The sequence below is a fragment of the Trachurus trachurus genome (genome assembly GCF_905171665.1).
Source record: "Trachurus trachurus genome assembly, chromosome: 7".
NCBI lineage: Eukaryota > Metazoa > Chordata > Actinopteri > Carangiformes > Carangidae > Trachurus > Trachurus trachurus.
Window position 1 is genome coordinate 26,196,337 of NC_139901.1, and position 21,661 is coordinate 26,217,997.

Genomic DNA, 21,661 nt, shown 5'->3' on the forward strand with positions numbered 1-21,661 from the left:
TGGTACATGAAATCTGAAATGTAGCGTTTTGTTGATGAGCCTCAAATTGACACCTTAGAGCCATGCCCCTCCACCTCCACAGACACACACATACACACATATGTATACATACCATATGCCATGGTTGCTTGACACATTTCCTTTAAAGCAGCCTTAAAAGCTTTTCTCCTGGGCGTCCGTCTAATGAAGTCAGCCTTGAAAGCATTGCTTCCGCTGGCAGATACAAGCAAACCCTCTGAGGGACCTTGACCAGGCAAGAACAAACATGGAGAGACAAAGAGAAAACACTTTTTATAGACCGCATTGTACAGAACCCTCAACTTTCAATGTGTGCCAGAAGCCATTGCCATCTTCCAACACTGTAGCCTGGCCCTGTGTTGTATTTTATTTATATTCTCAAATGTCAACTGCTGGGGAGGAACTGTACGGCTACATATCTCACTGAAGTAATGTAAAATGAAAAATTGGAAGAAGTATTAAAAACACTAGCCTCTTTATATGTAAATGTATGGTGATTGAACCTCTTTTTCTTATGCTCCTGAATTCACAAGCCCAGATTTTTCTTGTGCTCTGACATGAGCACCCACCCACTCACAAATACATACACTGACACAATGAAACACACGCTCACGCACACAAACACATACAGTACGTACACATCATGCTGACATACAGTAGCGCGTGCTCATATATTCTCCCCTCTCTGCTTGCACAGTTTCCTTTACTGTAATGAATGTAAACAGTTTTCTCTATCATCCCTGGTGAGTGGTTTCCAATTTCAGTTGTTTTGTGTTTTTCCCTCTCACAGCTTCTTCCATTGTCACTCATTCCCTTTGTGTGAGACAGTGCTGTTAAGGTGCACGCTTACATCAGGCCTACTGTATTCCACATTTTGTGTGCTACTTTTATTCAACATTTGATTAAAAAACTGCGGAAATGTGTAGTTTTTCATGTGGGGGCCAACCCCTTACTTGCAGTCACATGTGACTATAAATCAGTTCTGGGTCCACCCAGTGATTTAAGAGCCACCACTAGTCATATAATCAAATACAAAGGCTACACAGTCCCTTTGCCAATTTTACTGTAAATATAAGAATGAGAAAAATATGAAGAGTGTACATATTTTCTTTTTGTTTTGTCTCTGTTTTGTTTTTCCTTTTCTCTCGCGGTACGTGATCTAATTAAGTTTCATCCACAACCTTTTCACCTGTTACACATGTTTATTATCTGCAGTGATGGAAGAAGTATTGAGAGCTTTTACTGGGGTAAAGGTGGTAATATCACAATGTAGAAGTAAGTTTAAATATTGGTGGATTTAAAATAACTAAGTTTTATTTTGATTTTGATTTCTGATATTTTGAATATTTTATTGTGTTGGGACTGGGAGCTTCGTATTTTGTTCCCCCCGAAAACAGGATAGTGTAAAATCTGAACTAGTGAATATCATTTTCAAATCCATGTGCTGGAGTAAAACTGACAACATTTCCTTCTGGAAGAACACAATTGAAATACTCGAGTAAATAAAAGCACCTTAAAATCATCCTTGAGTACTTCAGTGAATGTGCTCTCCACATTCTACAAACACACAACTTCTGAAGATCCTGTTTTGGTTGTATCCGCTGTTATTCTTTCAAGTATGTTTTGAATAGCAGTACATCAACTGGCATACAAATGGCTATACAGAATATTACACATTATCAAGTCTGCGCTGTATTTATGAAGGCTTCTACGACCTATCTTGCGTTGCTTCGACTCAGAATGGGAAAACTCTGCTTTACTGGCTCTCAGGAGAGTCTCATTCTGGCAGTTCTCAGGCAGTGTTGTGTAAAAAGGCCTTTAAATGTTTTTGCTGCGCTCTGAGGGAATAAACTGTAGCAAGGCTTGTTGTTGGATCATCTCATTTCTTTGGCAGATTTTAAAATGGCAATTGAGTCCACATGTTTAGATCTGAATGTGCGTGTGTGGGTGTTTAAAGTTGACTGGGCCTCAATTTAATTATTGCTTTGTTGATATTTTAATGCTGATTTGATGAACTCTTAAGCCCATTCGTAATTTTCTTTTCAGTTTCATACATTTTCATGTTCATTTAAATGTAAATCATGTATTCCTGCCCCTGAGGCAGACATGACAAAGACATGAGCTGGGAATGGGCTGCGGAGGGTTTGGTGGGTGAACTTCTGTGCTGCTGTTTTACCTGCTGGTGCACCATCAGCCTAACACAGCCCAGTGCATGAGGAATCACTGTTATTGAGACAAGCTGTCAGGATCCACTGACGAGGAAGAGAGACGGAGGGAAAAACAATAACGCTGGAGGAGGAGGAGGGCAGAGGAAAGCACGGGGGCAGGGGACGGCTCAGGGGAATGTGATTGAGACAAGGATTGCAACTGATGCATGGCTTCAGCAATGATGCTCGTGACTGACTTCTTGACGTGTTTTTAATGACTTCTAACTGATTTATGTTGGTAAACTTCATGTAGAGCAACTCTCCGAAATGTCAATTTAATACAACCTTTAGATCACTACACACCGCACATCTACTGTAGCCCCTGAGACATTAAATGTAGTAGTTAAGAAGCAAACCTTGAAACGGTAGACCCTATGTAACCTTGACAGAGAAGTGTAAATGTGTGTAATGCTCTTGAATGTACAAAGCCACATATCTGATTAGCTGCACTCGGTTGCCTTAACTAGCCCTGGGGTATGCAATTAAAGCTCTCTCACTGTATTTCCAATGACTTTTGTTTGTTTCTACCCACGGTGGAAGCATCAGTAATGAAGCAGATTCTCCAAAGTTCACCTTCATGTGTTGTGCGGCATTTTCATGCGAGCACATTATGTTAGTCAGGTGATATGCTTGATGGTTTCAGTATTTTGATGTAGCTCCCGTGGCTCTGGGATGAGTTAATGTTCATGAGGAGATTGAAAATGGGCTCCTTTCAAATGCCTTATTCAAGCATCTTTCAAAAAGACAGGTTTGTGGTGGTCATTTCTCTCTGCCTGCAGGGAGTGTGTGAGAGGAGTGTGTGATGGGAGAATATTGTATGATTGAAGTGCGTGTCTGTGATTCAGCTGTCACTGTCTGCTGAAAGAGGCTGTAAATTGAACCTCAGACATGCTCTCTCTTAATAGGATTTTTATATCCAGTGTAAATGACAAAGTCTGAAGTTTATGGTCTCTTTCATATGTATTCACACATACATACATAGAAAGAATTCATAGACTTTACACCCATGTGTGCTCACACTTTACAGCACAGGCCTGCTCAGGTCAGATACATGATGATGATGATGATGCATGATGACACAAATGAAAGTGATAAGAACATCATCATTGGATCTTCTTTTAAGAACTGATGTATTGTTTCCTCCATTTTCATATTGGTTTATTTGAACAGATTTATCACAGAATAACTGAGAAGTGTACACACACCTACCTGTACATATACACACTCACACACAAAGTTCTGTAGATTAATTTAAGTTTTTTGGGGATCAGAACATAGAAACATTTCATTTCCATGCAGCTCAATTTTACTCACTTTCATACATTTCCTTATCGCCTACAACTAATATGGTGAAATTGTGAAAGCATCGATTGTATGATTATGTCCAGCTGTTGGCTGTTGTGAGAACTAGACTCTCGACTACTAAGTATGTACAGTGGTATTGAACAGGAGAATATGGAGGCTGGTTTTCAAAAGCTACATAAATGTATGAAAATTATAGCTTTTGAAAACCAGCCCTATTCTTCTATTCAATACCACTTTACATACTTAGTAGTCGAGAGTCTAGTTCTCGCAAATGTTTTTGTGTGTGTGTGTGTGTGTGTGTGTGTGTGTGTGTGTGTGTGTGTGTGTGTGTGTGTGTGTGTGTGTGTGTGTGTGTGTGTGTGTGTGTGTGTGTGTGTGTGTGTGTGTGTGTGTGTGTGTGTGTGTGTGTGTGTGTGTGTGTGTGTGTGTGTGTGTGTGTGTGTGTGTGTGTGTGTAAGGGCATGAGCATAAATTGGTGAAACACACTAGGGGTAATGCACTGATGCCCAAAATCTAAATCCCCTTTAGTGCATCAGGCAGCTTGACACATCATTTGAACCATTAAATGTGCACTTGGTCTGTCTCAAGTTTCAGCCTCTTGATGATTCCAGTGGGTTTACCTAAAAAATATCACAAAGGCTCAACGTGTTTTTTGTTTTTTTTAAGTTTTATTAGAATATGTTAATTTATCATTTTGCTCTGGCAGTTGTTGCAACATACTCTAAAGGCATCGTTGAAGTTTACAAGTTTGAGCAGTATTAAAGCGAGGACATGTGTCATCCTTGTTCTGGCTGCCAGACTTCCTAATCACCAATTAGGTGCTGAAAGACAAACTGTGAGCAAACAAGTGAGTGAGTTTGTCAGCAAGAGTGTAATCGAGTGAGTGAAGATATAAAGGAGTGAATTTGTGTTTGAGTGTGTCTCATAGGTCTTTCACATTCAAAATGCAGGATGTCCATTGCACGTTTTGTTTCCATAGTAACATCATGCACTCATAGTGATTACAGAAATGCTGTAGATTATAGAAACACATGTATGTGCATTGTCCGTATGGTGCCACAATGACAAGAAGACTGGCTTTCATGATACAGATGGAGGAGTGAGAGAGCTGCCTCACACTTATTACTGTTATTGTTCGAACACACTTACTTATATTCAGAGTGATGCTTTCAGACAGCAGGGAAACAATGCCGCAAGTATTTGCATTTGCCTCTGCCACTTAATAATGATAAAGGTTTTTTACATTGGAAAACAACGCAGGTGCCAATTTTACTAACACCTGAGATCCCTGAATCATGCACTCCTTCACCAGTGCACACAGTACTAAGCAAACATATGAAACACAGTCTCACAACAACATTAAGTATAAATTTGCAGTGCCTTGTTTATGTTGTTAGTAGTAGGGTCAAACAGTATGTAGCTGTGCTCTGCTGCCTGCCATGAAAAATACAGACCACTTGACATTGCTATGTAGCTTAAATAGTGCTAACCACTCAGTATCGGTAAGAGTCTCGACACTTATTCAATAAAGATCTAAGATTTTGTCAGTTTAACCTGGAATGTTATTTTTTCCATCCTGTGAATTTCTGCCTTGGGACCGAAAAGACTTGAGTATCGTATTACTTATTATTACAGCACATTTAGCCTCCTAAATAAAGCCTTGTGTTGTTTTAAAGGTCACCACACAAGAGGGGAAAGACGAAACACAGAGAGAAGAGAGGAAGGACGCGTTCCAAGCACCACCTCCTGTCATCATGTTCTCGAGGTCGGGCCTGAACAGCTCCAAGGGTCTCCGGAGGCAGAAGAGGGACTGGGTGATCCCACCAATCAACGTGGCAGAAAACTCTCGAGGACCGTTCCCTCAGATGCTCGTCAGCGTGAGTAAAAAGAATTGATGGGCCGCATCACTGATTTGTTCTGAATTTACAGCTGGGATTTCTGAAGGGCTCTTCAGGCCTCACACTGATTGGGGGATGTGTGATGGACAGTGATAAAGAAGAGAAATACATTAGCATAACTGGTTTGTTCTCCACATCCCTGCAGATGATTATGTTGTGTTATCCCCATATAATTACAGCCACAAAATCTTAAGGTATTTAAACAGCCCTGATTGGCCCTGGGAAGTTTCCCCTTCAGACAGAGCCCAGGCTTCAAAACAGCTAAGCAGCTAAACTCTCCCACAGTGTGAGGTCCATTGGGTTCACACTGAAGCAAATGATTATTTCTGTTCTTTTATGCGCCCTTTCTCTGCTTTATCAGGCCATTTCAGAAAGGTTGCCTCAAGTTCAAGACTATTTTTATAGCAGCTTTATAACAATACAATTTGTCACAGAATCTTTACTGAAGCTATAACTCTGGGCCTCTTGTGAAATATAAGGAGAACGTATGAAATACTGTACTGCCATTCTCAGGCTCAAAAGAGCAGGACAGTGGTTTGTTCCCTGTGGCCCAGTAAGGAAATGTTGCTTTAAAACTTAGATAAATCTGAGGTAACAACATGACATATGACCCGACTGCAGCTTCCTCATGTATGTGTGAACCGGGCATTCACAAAGTAGTAACACCTCAGCTGCTGGTGCCTCATTATTCACTAAACCCGCTCTCATGAAGTATTTAGCATCATTTGGATTTGGAATGTTGCAGCAACAACTGACTCTCATCACAGAAAATTTAATTTCTGCAAAACGGGCTCATTTTGATAAGTACACAATATAAACACAACATGGTGGAGGTTAGAGGTTGGAGGCAAATAATGGTAAAAAAAACATGAATATATAAACGTCTGTGTGACTGTGCCGTTTGTGAAAAGGCTGGAGATGCACAATGCTTAAAATTCAGGGTTCTGGTCGTAACAGACTGTGCAGTTTGTCTCTCTTGTAGCAAAGCTCCCGACTCTGAGCCTGTGGTTCGAGCTGTAATTCATCAAAAAACATCATTCCAGGATACCGCTGCTTTATTCCCTGCTACCACTTTCCTTCTCTCTATCTGGAATATCTAGCCATCAGCTTTTCCTCGATGTTTACAAAACTCTCACAGTTTATCTCTTTTGGGTCTTAAATTGTGCAAAAGAAGCAATTTTTTTTTTTTTGCTTCTTTTGTTTCTCTTCTTTGTTTTTCAACCGGGTTTCATCCAATCCCTGGGGAAAAGCCTGGGGAGCTGCTTGAAGGAAACTTTTTTCATTCGCCCTTTTTTTTTTTTCTTTTTTTTCAGTCAGACAAAAACATCAAGTCAAAGCGAGGAGAGTTTGTAAGTCTTTGTTTTGGAGTTGGGAGTGTGTCTACAGCTGGAGTGTGTCCCATCAGCCTGGCACAGTGTGGCATTCACTTCTAAACCCTCTGAGCCCCTCAGAAGTGCTACGCCCAGCCGTAAACTGGCCAGACAGTTTTGCTGTTTTCACGAGCTGGTCAGAACCAGAGAGAGAGACGGAGGGGATGGTGAGGAAGGAGGAGGGGCGGAGGAGAGAAGGTATCAAAGGAACATTTGGAAGTATAGTGTGCAGCCAAACACAGTCCACTTTGTGCAGTAAATAGGTCCGTCAGGGGCTGGCGGATTGCTGAGCGGAGCGTTCAGAGCAGAGGAGAAGTGATGCGTGTTGATGCCTCTGTTGGGCTCTCAGGTTCCCGTCTTTCTCTTTTAATGATGACTGGAGGGCAGTCAGGGCCATTCTGAGAACCAGAGATTTTAACAAGGAGACAGCTCTGGGGGGTTGAATGGCATGTGGATGATTTTGCCATACTCATTGTTTACATGTTTAGTCCACTTTTATAACCTCTTTGACTTTGTTTTGGAAGTGCGTCTGTTTCAATTCCCTCAGCTAAAATGTTTGTCGAAACAACGCAAAAATAAATCTCGGCAAAGATGCTTTTTTTTATATATATATCAACATGAAGACAGAAGATTAAGTTTTTCATCTCTGATATTAATAAATATGTTCATCATGACTTTATTTTCACAGGGAGCATGTTACAAGGCAGAGCTCACGGTGTTTCTGTCTCTGCTGTCTTCTCCTAGCTTTCTCCAACTGTGCCATTGTTCAGTGCTCTGTGTGTGTGTGTGTGTGTGTGTATGTGTGTGTGTGCGTGATGCCTCCTCTAATGGCCTGTGAAGTCAGTCCCTTTCCTAATGGGCTGTTCTGTCATCCGGCGCAGCAATGAGTGACATGCAGGCAACGGCCTTCCCCGCCATCCCACCGCCTTCCTCCCTGCCCTGACCAAGTTGCCATCAGTTGGACAGGCGGGGTGACAGCAGCTCTCCCCCTGCATCTCCGCAGGTCTGCAGCACTGTCACTTTGATCAGGCCGGCACAGGATCGGGCAGGTGTCAGGACAGAGACCCTACTGACTGGCCTCTGAACTCGCAGCCTGACATGGCTCGAGGGAAACGCTGACTGCTCCGGTAAAGTCTTGGCAGAACTGTACTCCCATCACTCTCTAAAGCTAAGACAGTGTCAGAGCTCGGCAAGACGTTATTGACTGCTCCTTATTAATAGCAGCAGTGAAATAATTGCTTCAGCACTTGACTTTTTCACTGTGCATCAAGGTGCAGTGCATATAGGGTGCAACTCTCAGACTTAACATGAGGCCTTTTTAACGTAGAGTGTTACAGAGTTGTACTGAATGTCTGATGTTTGAGCAGTGCTGTGTTTCTTTGCAGCAAATAGGAATGACTAGCACTAACTTTTGACAGAGTGAAGAGAAAAGCAATGGCGAGGAAACAGAAGCACAAGACTGTTTTAGAGTGAACAATGGGAGCAATAGATCCAGAAAGACTAAAACAAAGAGCGGGGGGAGTAATTTTTCACAATAAACAGGTGTTCTTTGTCATTCTCTTACTTCTGCAGCCAAACACCCATCAATAGCATGTAAGGGACATTGATTTTTCACAGAGGCTTTTTGAAACCTTCCATTGATCCACACACTTCTCCTACGGCTGAGACGCATCGATTTCTTTTGCTCGGGTAAATAAAGACTCAACGTAACCATCCCCCTCCACCACTCAGCTCCCTTAACCCCCCATTAGAACAACTGTCAGCAAAAAACGGAACAAAACCCTGACGAAACAACAATTTAGCCAAGGAACAACATGGGGTGTGAATAAATGTTTGTCCAGTAAAATGTCTTTTTCATCTTACTGTTCCCTAACTAAAGAGAGAGAGGTGTGGTTGTGACTGGTTCTAGGTGCAGGTGATGGTGATGGTGATGATGTCACTGCCTTTATACACCGTGTCTGAGTAGTTACACAACTAAAACACTCAACCCAAATTGTTAAGCATGTGTAACATCCATCTGACATTTTGTAAATTATGTAACTTCGCTATCTTACCAAAGGCTACAGCCCACGTCGACTAGCATAGCTTTGTGTAAGACTTAAAACAGTTTGCATGGCTTTGTCCGAAGGTAACAAAATACAACTACAAGTTTCTTTGAAGCCCACTCATTTACACATCATATCTTGTTTGTTCAATATCATGATAAGAAGCGAGCTTTAGAAGTTTTAATGGGCATATTTTGCTGCCTTTGGGCAGAGCCAAGCTATCGCTTTCACTGTTTACAGTCTTGACACTAAGCTAGGCTAGTTATCTCCCGGCTGTAGCTTCATATTTCATGGACAGATGTGTACAAAGTATCGATCTTTATCTAACTCTCGACAAGAAAATGAATTAGTGTATTTCCCCGACTGTCAATTATCCATTTAAGACTAACAAGCATGAAATGATAGAGTTAGTGGAGTTAGCTCTTCCCTCACATGGGAACAGATGATATGCATCTAGACATCTACGATCTGTACAAAAACCATTTCTCACAACATTTTCATCCTTTTCTCTTCTAATTATTCACTTGTTGCGTTAATTTGTCCTTCCCCTCAGTCTGATCTTCATCGCAGCCTCTCTCTTCTAAAAACCTGACTCGCTCTTTAAACCTCCCCCGCTCTGGGTAATACTTCATTGTTTGTCTAACAGAGATAGTGTTATGAGTGAAAAGTCATTTATTATGAGAGCTGGAATAAGGGATGTGAAAATCCCAGCAACTTCGGCTAAACTGTTGTTTTATGGGGTGATATTTCTTTGGGTAAGACATTTTTCTGTCTTCTGGCTGTCCTTGAGACAGAGGAGCCAGATATTCCGATAAAGTGTGGCGGCACCCCTCAATAATCATAGGACATTATATCGACAGGAATACCATAGAGAGGAACAGCAGCAGCGAGAGCAATAAGCCAAATAAATGGGTACTTGTCTGGAGCCCTTTATTGACTGATATGAGGAGAAAGAGTTTTATTTGATATCCTGCACTTCCATCGACAAGTCATTTGTATCATTAATGTGATGTAGGTATTTTTTTCCTGGTAACATCTTTAGAGTCAGCATGTTAAACAGTGCACGAAGACTGACATTTGTATCTGATTCGGTGTGTGTTGCAGTGCATCTGGTTATGTTTGTTGTACCCGCTGCAGCACCTGTGCTCCAGTTTCTACATCTCTCTCTCCATGATGCACGTTGAGAAAAGCGTTTTTCGAGCAGAATGAGAGAACTCCCCCCCCCCGAGGTGTCTGCTTGCTCCTCTGCGTACGTTTACCAGTGATTAATGACTGCTCCGCTTCACTGACAGACACGGCAACAACAAAAACACCAGAAACACAGACAAAAAGAGGGGTGGGGGGGTGGGGGGGACAAAATCTGAAAGAAAGGGAGGAACAAAAAGCAACTGTACAAGTGAGCTGGAGCTGATTGTTTTGGAGACGTGTGGGTATGATTGAGAACAAGAGAAAGCTACACAGAGAAAGGGAAGGAGCGAGAGAGAGGGAATGTAGGACTAGACCAGGATTAGAGGCATGTCTGTGTTTGTGTTTAGGTCTGATAGACTTTCCGGAGAACTGCTGCTCACAGCCTCTTCCCTGGAGTCTAATGAAGCCTTCTGGCATCTGCCACCCCACCACCCAGCCAACACCAGCACTGCACCGCTTCAGTCTGCCCCCTTCATCCTTCTCCACTCACTCCTGCTGAGACAAACACACAAACTCAATCACAAACAAACATACACATGCATACACAGGCGCGAAGAGAAATTACTACACAGTTGGCAAACAAAGGATCGGTAAAGAGCGTGTGCCGCGTTGTAGCCCTTTGTATATGCTCATTGTTTGGGGTTTTGTTTGGTCACATTTCTGCTTTATCCCCGAACAAAGAGAAGAAAAGCTAAGCTAGTAAAACAGGACTCCATCTTGTGTTGTTTTTTTTTGTTTTTTTTATAACCCAGTCCACCAGAGAAACCGCAGGATGGTGAAATGCAGGGATGTGAGTATTTAAGGATCACAGATCCAGAGCTCGGTCACTAAGAATCCACACTGTTGCCCATATGGAACGTTTTATGAATATCGAGCTGCACAAAACTCTCTGAGCTAAATAAATTCAGGCTGTGAAAACACGCACATGTGTGGTTACACTAAGTCTATCAAACCCATGAGCTACACAGGATGTGCACCGCTGTATATGTGTTCAGGCGTATTTTGTTCAGGGCTATGTTTTGCTTTGTAATCTTTTGATGTTCTTGTGCACTGCTTAAGTCCCTACTTGGCAGACATACATCTTACATACTTAGACATACACACATGCTATAAACTCTATCAAGCCAGGGGAGTAAATAAAAGATAGAATAATCCCTCAGAAATGGGTGGCCTTCCTGTAAAGTCTGAAGAGGGAGGGAAAAGGAGCGAGAGTCCACTCTGGGGGGAAGAGCACAAAACAGTCATGTCAGCACTTCATTTGCTCTTTGTTTTGACTCAGTGAAACATCTTGGCCAGTTTAAGCTCTTGGCTTTTTGTCTGGCTTCACCCCCCAAAAGAATTCATACGAGGTATTTCCTCTCCAAACCATAGCTTTGAATTTTATTCCAGGAGACACTGCAAATCAGTTGGCTAAATATACACTTTGATATTTGCTGATCCTAGTGATTTAGCCATGTTAACAGAAGGGCACTATTGACGTCTGTGTTATGGCAATGTAAGTCTGTCAGTCATAATGCTACTTTGGGCCAGAATAATAAAAACAATATCCCAGCAACTAGCTACTGGATTGCCATGAAAGTCTATACAAACGTTCATAATCCTCAGATGATGTACTCTAATGACTTTTCCTTCTGCACCACCAGCAAATTTTCCATTTTTGATTTTCAGTTCAGTCAATAATATTGCAACAAATACTGGATAGATATTTGGAGTTCAGAGGTCGCTTAAAGTAAAAAAAACATTTGTCTACAAAATGAACACTTCACATATTAACTCTTCTGTTCATGCACAGGCACTTCAGCCTTGGCAACTGTAAAATAGACATTCATTCATTTCTTAAAAAAGACTGCTCTTGTGACAGCTGGGATAAAGCTGAGATAGTCAGCCCTGAGTTATGATGACATGAGTAAAACACCGGTGGAAATTGAGAGTGCTTTATATTGTTACTCTTGTTAATGGAGTCTTTGTGATGGAGGAGCACGCTCACTCCTTTTTTTTGACAGGTCAGATCATTAATGAAACATTTGACCATAAAAGCAATTTGACCATCTTCTGAATAGCGTGAGACTCAGGTATTTAAGAGTAGAGGGAGGCATCTGAGGATACATTAATACCTCACGCAAGGAGGTGACAGAGGGCATTCATGAATTAGAAAGGAAATGGCTTTATGTATTTGACAGTCCCATATCTGTATGCTTAGTCCTCATTCCTGCTTCCCCTCAACGATCCACTATTTTCCCGAGAGTCCCACCCACCACTCGTTACAGTAGTCTTGTCTTGGCATATAACAAATACTCTATGAGCTGCATTTCCTTTCCGCTAATGAAATTAGTGAGATCAATATAATTACATTTATCAGCCTCAGGAAATGGGGTCTCCTAATCTCCTGGTATTGATGAGAAAAACAAATTGTTACTACATTCATGTATTTGTCAAAAGCGTCTGGCCTTTGTTTCCTCCTGTGTTCAGGGAAGTGAGACTAAAATGTAATTTTCACTGTTTAATATCTCATTATTTTGAAATTAGCGGCGTGAAGTCCTGGTAAACATGTTCATCAGGCGTACTCAGCTACGGTTTATTTTGTCAAGAGAGAAATTTCCAGCCGTGGCCTTGTTGTGCATCACCAGGCCCAGAGCTGCTACTAGTAAGTAACAAAACAAACAAGACAAACCTCTGCCTCAGCCACCCACTCACTCATACATGCGCTGCACACTCACATACACAGATACACACATGTTCGTATAGCCCCCCCTCCCTCCCATCTTTCCCAACACATTCCTCTCTGATATGACATCAGGCAGCACCAGGCGGGCTCCCTCCTGGGTTCAGTTGGTGTTAAATTAAACAGTAAATCATCTCACCAAAAGACACAAGAGTTATGTGTGAGTCAAGGGCAACAGTTCTGGGCTCTTTAATAGGAGATGAGGAGGACTTTATGAAGGAGATAAATAACAGCTTAACAAACAGCCTCTGTCTGGTCCCCTGGAGGTTGGCCTCGGCGACCCTGTGGATCAGTGGGATGAAGGAGAGCCAAGGATCTATTCCTCTGAAGATGTGAAAAAAAAAAATATGCAGTGAAATTGGAAGAAAGATATTCGTAAGGGGACTCTGGGAGGTGGGGACTGGTGATGCGGTGGGGAGGGCTGTGGGTGGCACGGATTGTTGGTGATATGAGACAAGGTCGGTCAATTAGAGGGGACACTTTGACAGACAGGTTGGCAGTCAGACAGACAGAGAAGACACACCGCTGTCCCACCAGTTAATCCTTCCCACCCACTTCTGCTTTGCATGTTAAACTTAGACAGAGGACAAACTGAATGATTTCCGCTTCAACATAAAGCAACAGCATTCAGAAGAAATGTACCTCTGTTAAAGGGATAGTTCAGCGTTTTGGAAAATTGGCCCATTGCCATAATCCCTATAGTTGTAGGGCTAGGTTCGTTACCTTTAATTGTCAGTGCAGGCTATTTTTAGAACGGCGGAGCAGAGCTGCGAGCTGCTCAGAGCTAGAGGCTAATGGGATTTCTTGGTTTCCCTCATCAAACTCATCAAATACACAATCCAACAACTCCAAAACACTCTGGTGGACAAGTTGTTTTCGAGGCAAATGCAGAGACTGCTTGCAGAAAAACTGCCCCTGAAGGGAACGTGCAGCGGTTTTGCATGAATGTACCTCGAAAACAACTTGGTCTCATAATGTTCCGTTATTAGCGTGGTGAATGTGCCGGTCACAACTTGTCCACCAGAGCGTTTTGGAGTTGTTGGATTGTGTATTTGATGAGTTTGATGAGGAAAACCAAGAAATCCCATTAGCCTCCGTAGTGTAGCTCTGAGCAGCTCACGGCTCTGCTCCGCCATTCTAAAAATAGCTTGCACCGACAAATAAAGGTAATGAACCCACTGCTATGACTATAGGGATTATGGCAATGGGCCAATTTGCCAAAATGTTGAACTATCCCTTTAATATCTGTCTCTCCTGTAAGTAAAATGTGGAGGAGATCACAACTGAGGCTTTCACCAAAATAATCTGATCCTATTTACTTGGTCATTTAAAATGAAAGCCCTCAATCTGTATTTTTCATGAAAATATAATGGATACTGTCAAGAGGCAACTGTGTTTTTGTATAGTTGTAAACCCCCTCTAACCACACACATACCCACAGACATGCAGGAACACAGAGACACACATGAACATCTGGTACCAGCAAGCATATACATCACCACTGTGTATGTGTGTAATAAAATCCCTCACTGCGCAATGAAATGCTTTACAGCATCTCGAGATGAAACAGCTACTAAGGTAAACAGTTTAGTGCCAGATAAAAAGTTGCCAGTATTTTATAACTTGTCCTTTAACTTTGCAGGTTTCTCATTGCTTTGTCGCTTATGACTATTTCTGGCCAGTACTCCCTGACGCTGCTTTACACATTTTTATTTTCTTCTTATTTTCGGGAGAAAAGGAACGTTTCCTCCAAACGCTCTATAAAAGCTTTAACATCCCACATTGTTCATAAAACCAGAGTGATGCATAGCTCTTTGTACAGCACCTGGCATCGTGGCATACAGGGGATAAAGTTATGGCTCATCCGAGGCTGTGCAAAACGCTTCTTTATAGAAGGTGATTTGTACTGGTTGCTATGTAGTCAGTGTCACTTTAAAGAGGGCTCAGCATCAAGGGTCTAGTGCGGCTGGGGCATGTCCAGATTTCATGTAATGTTTTCCTGTTGATTTCTGTGCCTAGAAAGAGATTCTCAGTAACTGACCACTGCTGGTTCTGGTCCATGTCTTGATCTGTCTCAGTCAAGACATGACAAGACAGCTGCCCCTAAAAATAAAAAAATGAAAACAAAAAACAAAAAAAAAGCAGAAACCACAAGTTAACCAGCCATCTGTATGTCATCCTTACAGCTCACATGCTTATGTTCCAGCAAAAATTCACAGACGTGATCCACAGACATACATGCATGGCTGCACAAACATACACACACACACATACACACACACATCCTCACTCTTCCAAGGTTCATTTGTCAAGATGACAGCTGGACTCTCGCTGAGGTGGAGTTTGCCAAGCTGAATCTCTCGCTTGGTTAGTGGGAGCCAGAACATCCTGGGAAACATTCTGACACACACTTAGAGGCTGCGGTGGGACCGTGTGTGTGTATGTGTGTGTGTGCACGTGCACAAGTGAGCGAGTGTGTTGTGTTTTTTTGTTTTGTTTTGCGTGCATTTACATGTAAGTGTGCAACTTTTCAAAACACCCAGCAGCAGCATGGCAAGGTCCAGCCCCTCTTCAGTCTCTGCCTGTGCTTGGCAGCGGCAGGCTTGGCAGGGAGCAGCCCATTTTGTCAGGCTTCCAGTCAACATCAAACGTGCATATATACCCCTCCCCGCCTCTACCAACAACACCTTTCCTCCTTCGCCTTTGCACTCACATCTGGGTCCTTAGACATCTGTTTACCTCCGAAGTGCTTGTCCCTGTAGGGTGGGAGGGATGAATCGTGTGCTTTTTTCCTCCCAAAGAGCCCTTCAGCTGTGTCCACTGGAAATGTGTCTGCAGTAATGATATAACAGGATGTTTCTCTCACTGGTCTTACTAAGACAATGTGAGACGATTTTTATTCCATCAGCACAGGATCTTACAAAGGTCACACGTCTGGTCAAAGGGAGGAAACTTGATCCTTTTTTCTCACATTATGCTCTGGATCCATCCTGCCAGAGGGACGTTCAAATCAAACAAGTGCTGGCAACTTCTCTACACTTCCTGTTTCCAGGTTCCAGCCAAAAGGCTCATGCTCCTCCGCTATAGAGTTGTGCTGATGCAGTCCATTCCCGGCCACTTTCACCCCCCTCCCCCCTTCCCTTCCCTTATTCTCACTTTCCTCACTCTTTTACTCCCTCCATTTTCCCTCTAGTCTGCATTTCTCATCTTCACTGCTGCCTGATGGATTTAGAAAGTGAGAAGAAAAAGGAGAAGGGAGGGGGAGGAAGAGGAGGGGAGATAGTGGTGTATGAAAGGTGGACAGCGCAAAAGTGTGTGTGTGTGTGTGTGTGTGTGTGTGTGTGTGTGTGTGTGTGTGTGTGTGTGTATGGAGTTCTGTTTGAGGGGGGGGAGTAAATGGCTGGGGAAAATGCAGTAGCAGCAGATTTCATGCCACTGTCAACCTCTCTCTCCCTCCCTCTCTGCTTCTTTCTCCGGTACAAGTCTCAACACTCTTTACTCTAATTACCCAGATTGGGTTTCCTGGGGATGAAGGGACGAAGGAGTAAAAGGGAATAACAGGGGGTCCTTGATATTGTCCTTGTCAAAGCCTAGGGGAGTGACTGGAGAAGTCATTCATGCATCCATCACACTCCCGATTTCACAATTTAATCAATCCCCTAATGAAAGAGAGTGACAGAGGGGCAGAGAGAGAGAGAGGGGTAATAGTGAGATGGCAGCCCTCACACTTTAACCCAGCTAAGCCAAAGCTAAGGGGTGCGACCGCTCTTTGTCTGCCACAACAATGGCTGCCTTATTTTCATTCTCCCCATCTGGATGAAGGGAGTGCGGAGGGCGAGTCATTCCATTGTTACCTCTGGGGAGAATAGCACCTCTAATTTGCCATAAGCCTGCACTATTAAAGACCAGACTCCTTTCATACTGCAATAATTGGAAAAGTCATTCACTGTTTAACTTCCATTACTCCATGTTATTTTCACTAATGTGGTGGGGGAAAGTCTTTTAATAATCTCGCCGGCATCACTTCTAGCTATCATTCAAATGACACAAAAACACGTAGAGCTCACTATCTCTCTGGTTTATCCGAGTGTAGGCTACACTCACACAGTCCACTAAGCTGGGTATATCTGAAAAGGCGTCGTCTTTTTGCCCCTCCGTCGTCTCCGTCCCTTTATTAAATCCGAAAACAGCATCCTCGTATCTTTAGCGATTTGATTGATGTCACAGTGAAGCATTTATGAGCCACAATGAAAGTCCTTATTTATGTTAGTTGGTTTATCAGACAAAATGCACCTAAAAAAACAACTAAATCATGAGTTTGCTTATGAACAACACAATAGAGGGGAATGAGGACACAGCTGAGATTTGACCGGCCGTGGCTTAGCAGAACAACCTAGCTGAGGGAGAGAGAGAGAGCTGTGCACAGCTTTGTTGTTCACAGACCAAAAGAAGATGAGGAAGAGGAGGGGTTATGATCATTTCAAGCCACAGACCACAGCCATGTTTACGGCCCAGAGGCTGTTTGGACACAAGAGGCGCTTTAAGCTCAATGTTGACATCAACACGCTAACACGTTCACAGCGACAATGCTAATATGTTGATGTTTAGCAGGCCTAATTTGTAGCGTGTTCATCACCCTCGGTTAGCGTGTTACTGCGCTAACACTTGCTAATTAGCACAACACAAAGTACAGATGAGGCCAATGGGAACGTCATTGGTTTTGCAACAACAAAAAAGTTATTACAATTCATGGAGAGAGGGACATGAATATCTTTTTGAAACATTTTATAAGAGTGGTAGCTCTATGTGCTCAAACACAAGCAGCATCTTCAGATCAGGTCTCCTTAATATGAATGTAGTGGAAGACTCATTCTTCAGCTCACAGCCATAAGTACATTTGTTCATGCAGACTTTGACCGGCTAATGAATACAAGAGGTTTTGAGTCTGTGTTTTATGTTTAAGTTACTAAGTGCATTTTTGAAACTTCAGACCGAGATACTCAACATCAATCCTGTTCTACCTTTTGAAGAGATACAATGCACAACATCAAAGCCTGAGCAAAGTCTGTGTTTTAAAAAGACCACAGGAAAGCTCTTAATGCAGACACTTTGCTGACTCACAGCAAAAAAAAACAAAAAAACACAAGACATCTTTTTTTATCTTCGTGCCTGCAGTACAGACTTTGTTTGACAGATGGACTGTGGATGTGAAATGTGCTGCAACCTAAAACACCTTTCTCTTGTACGGGATTTTTATAAACCAGTTTGTTTGTGACCTGTTGGCCAGTACCTGTATTTCTTTGACTGCCTGTTCGGCTTTACTGTACTGCTGAAGGAATCTCTCTGTGTTTGTTCCTGTCAGCGTTTGTGTTTGGAGTAGTTATCCCTGTTTGTTGGGCTTTAAAGCTGTGAAACGCCTGGCTTTCAGCTGTTTAGGGGTTTGCTCTGAGTTTGCCGTCTGCAAGTGACAGACTGTTTCTACTGTCCTCCTGCTCGCTGAACCACTGTCACTCTGTGGAACACTGGTGCGCTATAGTTCACCTAATTGGCACACTTGTGACAGGCCCCTGCGTGTATGTGTGTGCATGCTTGTATGTTTCTTTTTATGTTTGTGCGTGATATGCTTAAGCTGGATTTACTTTGAGCATTTTTTGGAGGCAGCAACTTTAAGATGATTTCAGTTTTGCTCCATTTGGTTTGTTTGTTTGTTCTGTTGTTCCCGCAATATCCAGGCATACATTTATATACTGAAGACATATGGTCGTACTGAATTTTTCTTTGAGTAAAAAAAGATTTTTCAGTCATCTAAAAACTCTAGTCTTCTATTTTCAAAGAGAGCCACACAGAGGCAGCCTACCAATTGTTTCAAGCTGTCTGGAAGATATAAAGCACCAGGCTGCAAGACAATTCCAGCTGAAGGGACATGTTTCTTTTAATGTGTTTGAAATGAAGGTTTTGTTCAGCTGGATGCAAAATGATTTCAGCAAACAGTGTTTCATGTGGTTCATGTTTGCACCATTCCTTAGCACGAACAATAACATGTGGCCAGTTTGTTTCCACGGTGAAACCGCTGTCGGCCACATGTGATACACGTTCTGTCTCTTCCATGTGTCTCAGGAAAATGAAGTAAATAACAAAACAAAACAAAACTGCAAGTAGTCTTTGACGTTCAGGCATTTCATGATTTATAAATCAACACATGACTTGGCTCTGTAAGAGAAAGTTTAGCTGAGTTCATGACTCCAAGTATTCACACATTTTTGTAGTGTTACCATTGTGTGGACAGAGACAACAGATCTTCATCACCCTCCAACACAACATGAGTATTTTTCTCATAGCTGCACTTCTGCTGCGGCATATGTTTTGAATTTATCTGCAATTTGTATTGTTATATAAAAAGAAGAGTCCTCCAACTTCAAACTTCCTGGATACACAGAAATCTACGTAGAAAAGTATATGATTTCAATTTTTTCTCAGCACAACTGAGCACAGGCAATAGGTTTTTCTAAAATATGTAGTAATTCCTCAACACAGTCAAAAATAATTTTTACTTTGCTTGCACAAATGAATCAAATGTTATTATTGATATCATATCCTGATCAACTTTGGAGAGGCACAAACTAAACTGGTGCAACTTTGTCCTGTGTGTTGTTAGTCCGATTATGTCTAAACATTTTTGAAAGAAAGGCTCATTTAGTCAGTATTATCCATTTTATAAAAAAAGTAATTTTCTCTGTTAAGGACATTTCGTTCTTCAACATTTATTTCTCCAGCTATCCATCTTGTCTAAAATGTACATGTATTTATAACATGTACAATGATTCGAAGGCCAATTGAATCTGCTCCTCCGCTGACGTTCAAAAATAAGAAGATCCTGCATTGTGCACACAACAGCACCAGCTGCTTCAATCTCATTCACAAAGCCCCAGTCATATTATAGCAGTGCTTTTGCTGCTCTGTGTTCTGTATTCATACCTATACCTCTAATGGGTTTGAGGTACAACCACGATACCGCCTGTAAATGTGCATGTACTAACTAAGACCAGAGAACTCTCAGTCATTCATGCATCTTTCAGGCAGCCTGTAGGTTAGGGAGGTTAATCCATTAATCAAATTTGGCCTAGAGAAAAGCATTTATGTTTGATCTTGAATGTTAAATTTGAGCTGTGGTGCATAGAACTGAATACACTAGTTTTCTTATGCACTGATTTTAAGAGACTGTTGTGTAAAAAAATAAATGACCCCAAAGGTCGTCTGTGAAACTGCTTTTATGAGCTATAGTTTTGTTTTACTGCGAGGCGACCTCAAGCAGCCGCAGTAATCATGATGGGAGGAAAAGATGAAGTCAGGTGAGGTGGTATAAAGATCTTAAGAGGTGGCGGGGGAGGATGGATGATGGGTTGACAAAACACAGGAGACTGCTGATTGCTTTCCATTTGAAACCAATAGTTTCTTTTATCCGCTACTGTTACACAACCAGCTTCAGATTTATTACTGTAACCATGAAGGTTCTTGAACATTAAAAAATCATTTAATTTAACAAAAACCACAAAATGTTCCTCAACATAACCAAGTAGTAGTGTTTGTATTGAAAGCTGACCAAACTGTGACCATTCCATAACAGTAATGTTTTTTTTTATTGTAACCATGAAAATTAGAGTCCAGTGTGCACTACATCCATCTTTCATATCTATCTGATCCATCTCTTTGCTTTGTGGAACCAACATGGTATATATATTAAAAAGATACCACTGGGGCTGATTCTAAAAAACCTTCATTTTGCGGGATCATTACTTTCACAGAGACTACACCCTCTAGTGATGAGGACAGATTCCTGCGTCATCCTCTCACACATACACTGGCAGAGGCAGCAACTGTGAACACAGCAAATGCTATTTCCAATTGTGTTCACCGCTTTAAGCATCTGCATGTTCCTCCCTTTGTTTATACACAGTATGTTCTCTTAATCTGCCGTGGTGAGAGTGTGGGTGGAGGGAAAGCTTGAATGCGCAGGCAAACAAATACAATGATAGTATGCTCAATAACACTTTGGTATTACATAATATTCTGGTATCACCATTGCCAGAGTTTGAACTTGAGAGATGAGACTAGGAAGTTGAACCACCAAGAGCTGTGTTAGTGGCCAAGGCCATCAAGATTATTGTTTTAGATTTAAAACAAATGCATTTTACTGTATATACCACCAAAAAAGAGAAAGGCGAGTATTAATCGAATTGACCATAAAGAGGTCAACATAACATGACTGAGAACAAAAAAAAAAGCTAATTGAGCTGCTAGAGAACCACAACAACTGACCAGTGACCTCATTTATGACAAACAGCTGGCCATACAGAATGGCTCAACACAAAGGGTGCAACACAATAATCAACGTAAACTACAGGAAAACACCAGACACTTTGCAACTCAATAATATTACTAATGAAACAACATGTAAATAATTAGCAAAATTGACTTTAATGACCACAAACAAAAGTATCCCAATCCCCCCCCAATCCCCCCACTGCTGCAGCAGCTGTGTGGCAAAGTCCTGAGCACAGGTGTGGGCGATTAAAACTAACATTAGCATGTTAAAGAGCAGGTGTTTCCAGAACCATGCAGTACAGAGAAATAAAGAACATTTGATTGAGCTTATTACTACTTTATTATTATAATTATTATTATTATTTAACATCATTCTTTTTTTTTTTCATTCAGTATTTGGGTGTAGAAGTGTCACCTTTTGCACTGATACATTACAGACATATCTGGACACTCCCACCACCATATTTCAGGGCCTGCTCCATACAATCACTACAGTATTTGCAGCCATGTCCACACAAACATGCTGGATCCCATCTGATCCAAACAAATTTATTTTGGTTTAAACTTATCAAAGACCACACAGCCA

At 41.9% G+C, this 21,661-nt stretch overlaps 1 protein-coding gene across 2 annotated transcripts in view; it reads left to right on the plus strand.

Moving 5' to 3' along the window:
• LOC310989137 (cadherin-4-like) overlaps nucleotides 1-21,661 on the plus strand; it is a gene marked incomplete at its 3' end in the record, with an annotated part of 246,823 nt that overhangs the window by 181,159 nt on the left and 44,003 nt on the right. For both annotated transcript variants that reach the window (XM_083976052.1, XM_083976053.1), the window contains one exon: nucleotides 5,207-5,407. In XM_083976052.1, coding sequence (XP_083832178.1) covers nucleotides 5,207-5,407 — 201 coding nt within the window. The remainder of the gene's footprint in view (nucleotides 1-5,206; nucleotides 5,408-21,661) is intronic.